Here is a 2,557-nt window from a genome sequence, read left to right on the forward strand (position 1 = left end):
GTTTAATGTGAATGAGTAGTCCGAATGATTTTCACATCATTTTGAAGACTAGTAGATCCTGTTTTAAAACGTCTTGGGAAAACATGTTTAGAATGAGTTTTGTGGACTTATATCAGTGACTTAACAATTTTGCTTTTTCAAAAACCACGCATAAACATTTTTCTCTCTAAAATACAAACATGTACATACATGTTGCTCACATAATATTGTAGCCCAGTTTTTGCTGAATGCAGTGTTATGAGACTTTTGCCATTATTATGCTTTTAAGCAACTGAAAAAAGCACAAAATTGTCAGTGCATGTCAAAACTTCCCCATGGCCCTAAAAACCCCTTAGACCCCAGAGGGGTTAACTGTTGAGGGTAAAATGAAATTTATAAACTTACTGACTGTATTGGATAAATAAACAAAAATAGCATGTGCATAATAATTTGGAATGCGGTGCATATCTGAATTCCAGGGTGGAATCATGGTATGCATATTTTATTCGCATATGTTCATTGATAATTCATTAGACACTTTCAGAAAGTATCAGAGTGATTGGTCTTCCAAGGTCTTACCCCTAGTCTCACATCATCGACACAATGTAGAGGGTGTGGCAGAAGGGGAACCCCATCAGTTACCATGTAAGAAGTATTGTCACTATGTAACTGACAAACGTACCCATACAAAAACAATGGTGTTTTTTCTTACTTGATCCCTGACATTTAAAAAACAATTACAATTGGGCTGTCACTCTTTCTAGACCAATAAGGGTGCATTTCTATCATGGCATGATGGAAGAGATGTGGAGATGAATCTTGAAACGTTTAGATTTTATTACAACTCAAATGACAGGACTGACATGTGAATTGTTATTAACTCTCATTAATATTTCTTATATTAATCTTTTATTATAGGATCCAATATATTTTTCAAATACACACTAAATACTGAAATAACAAAACAGCACTTAATATCAATTTAGTGTACAATTTGATAGCTTATTGATGCTAATTTGTTTTCAAATTTGTAAGCGCATTCTGTTTATTGCATTTATATGTGAGTAATCGTATTTTTACATATTTAACTTGTACATCAAAGCTGTTAACTTTATTACTGTATGTATGTCTATGCACACTAGAAATGCTCATGAGTAATAAAAAAAAATCCAGAATTTAACAGCAAATTTCCACAAACCATTAAAATCATTGATATATTGAATGAATGATTTGATATTATGTGTAATAAAATGCTAGTTTAAACATGATTAAATTATATGTTAATCGTGAAAATCATTTGGAATTAACCTTATTCCTAAAAACTTTAAACATTTTTTGCCTTATTTCCTTTGCTTGCAAACCATATATTATAGGATTCATGCCAGGTGGTACAACATGGAACATTAGACTAAATAGTTTCCTACTTTCAGTGAGTTCAGGGAAACGATGGAAAACAATTACGATGAGTCCAGAGATCAGCATAATTAAATAGACAATCAAATGAGTTGAGCAAGTTTTAATTGCTTTGCTGTTCGTTGCTTTGTTTTTGCTTTTTATGCATACCATTGCTATCCTGAGATATGTTAGTACCACACTACCCATTGAAGAGGTGAACAAAACCACAGTGAAAGTTAATCCATATATATTATTGATCACCACATTTTCACAAGACAGTTTAAATAATGCAGGATTGTCACATGCTATAGCTTGAATCACAGATCTGCAGTGAGACAGACGTATAGTCAGGCCCAGCAGAATTCCCACCAGCACTAATGCAACACCCCAGGCTCCTACTGATAATTTTACAATCATCTTACTGGTCATTATTGCTGGGTATCGTAATGGATAGCATATGGCAACGTATCTGTCAAAAGCCATGATCATTAAAATAGTGTGGCATGTGGTTCCATTTAAGTGCGTTAAAAACGCTTGAAAAACACACTCCACGTATGAGATGTAGCGCTCAGAGGGATCTGTTAAAATATCCTTTAATAAGCGTGGCACATAAAGAGTAGACCCCATCACATCATTAGCTGTCAGGTTGCAGAACAGAAGGTACATGGGCTCATGTAAACTCTTTTGTATTACAATCTGTAATAGAATCCCAATGTTAGACACCATTATAAATATATAAGCCATCAAAAGGAGAACAAATGCAGGATAGATTGACTGAGGTGTGATTTTAATTCCCTCCACTAAGAGGACGCTGTATCTGAATGTCCGGTTGTCCATCTGTAAGACTAAAGATAACATAGAATGACAGCAGAAGTAATTTATAGCAGAATCTCAAAAGTATTGCTCAAGAATACATAAGTAAAGTATTTGTTCAAATACATTTCCTTCAAGTAGTAAACAACATATTCTAGTACTCAGCACAGCAACAGGTTAACATGTGCTTTTATCATAATTATTTTTAATGAACTTTTTCTTTTATATTTTAGTTACAATAAACTTGTCATTATTTGACTAGAGAAATACATGTTTAATATTGATAAATATCTTAAGATAAATAACCAATACACATGTCATGTCCCTTAATATAAATACCAAAGTGCAGCACTCCTACCTTCTTAATAAT

General features: G+C 33.2%; 1 protein-coding gene across 1 annotated transcript; it reads right to left on the bottom strand.

Annotated features, from left to right (window-relative positions):
- Positions 1-1,272: 1,272 nt before the first annotated feature.
- On the bottom strand, positions 1,273-2,211 carry LOC129424193 (olfactory receptor-like protein COR4). The gene has a single exon (XM_055180793.2). It carries the CDS (start codon positions 2,209-2,211, stop codon positions 1,273-1,275), a length of 939 nt encoding a protein of 312 aa, XP_055036768.2.
- Between the last annotated feature and the right edge of the window lie 346 nt (positions 2,212-2,557).

The sequence above is a fragment of the Misgurnus anguillicaudatus genome, chromosome 9, assembly GCF_027580225.2.
Source record: "Misgurnus anguillicaudatus chromosome 9, ASM2758022v2, whole genome shotgun sequence".
Lineage (NCBI taxonomy): Eukaryota > Metazoa > Chordata > Actinopteri > Cypriniformes > Cobitidae > Misgurnus > Misgurnus anguillicaudatus.

Bases quoted from the DNA above. Each gene is read 5' to 3' on its own strand.
- LOC129424193 (XM_055180793.2), bottom strand. From the start codon at position 2,211: ATGGACAACCGGACATTCAGATACAGCGTCCTCTTAGTGGAGGGAATT.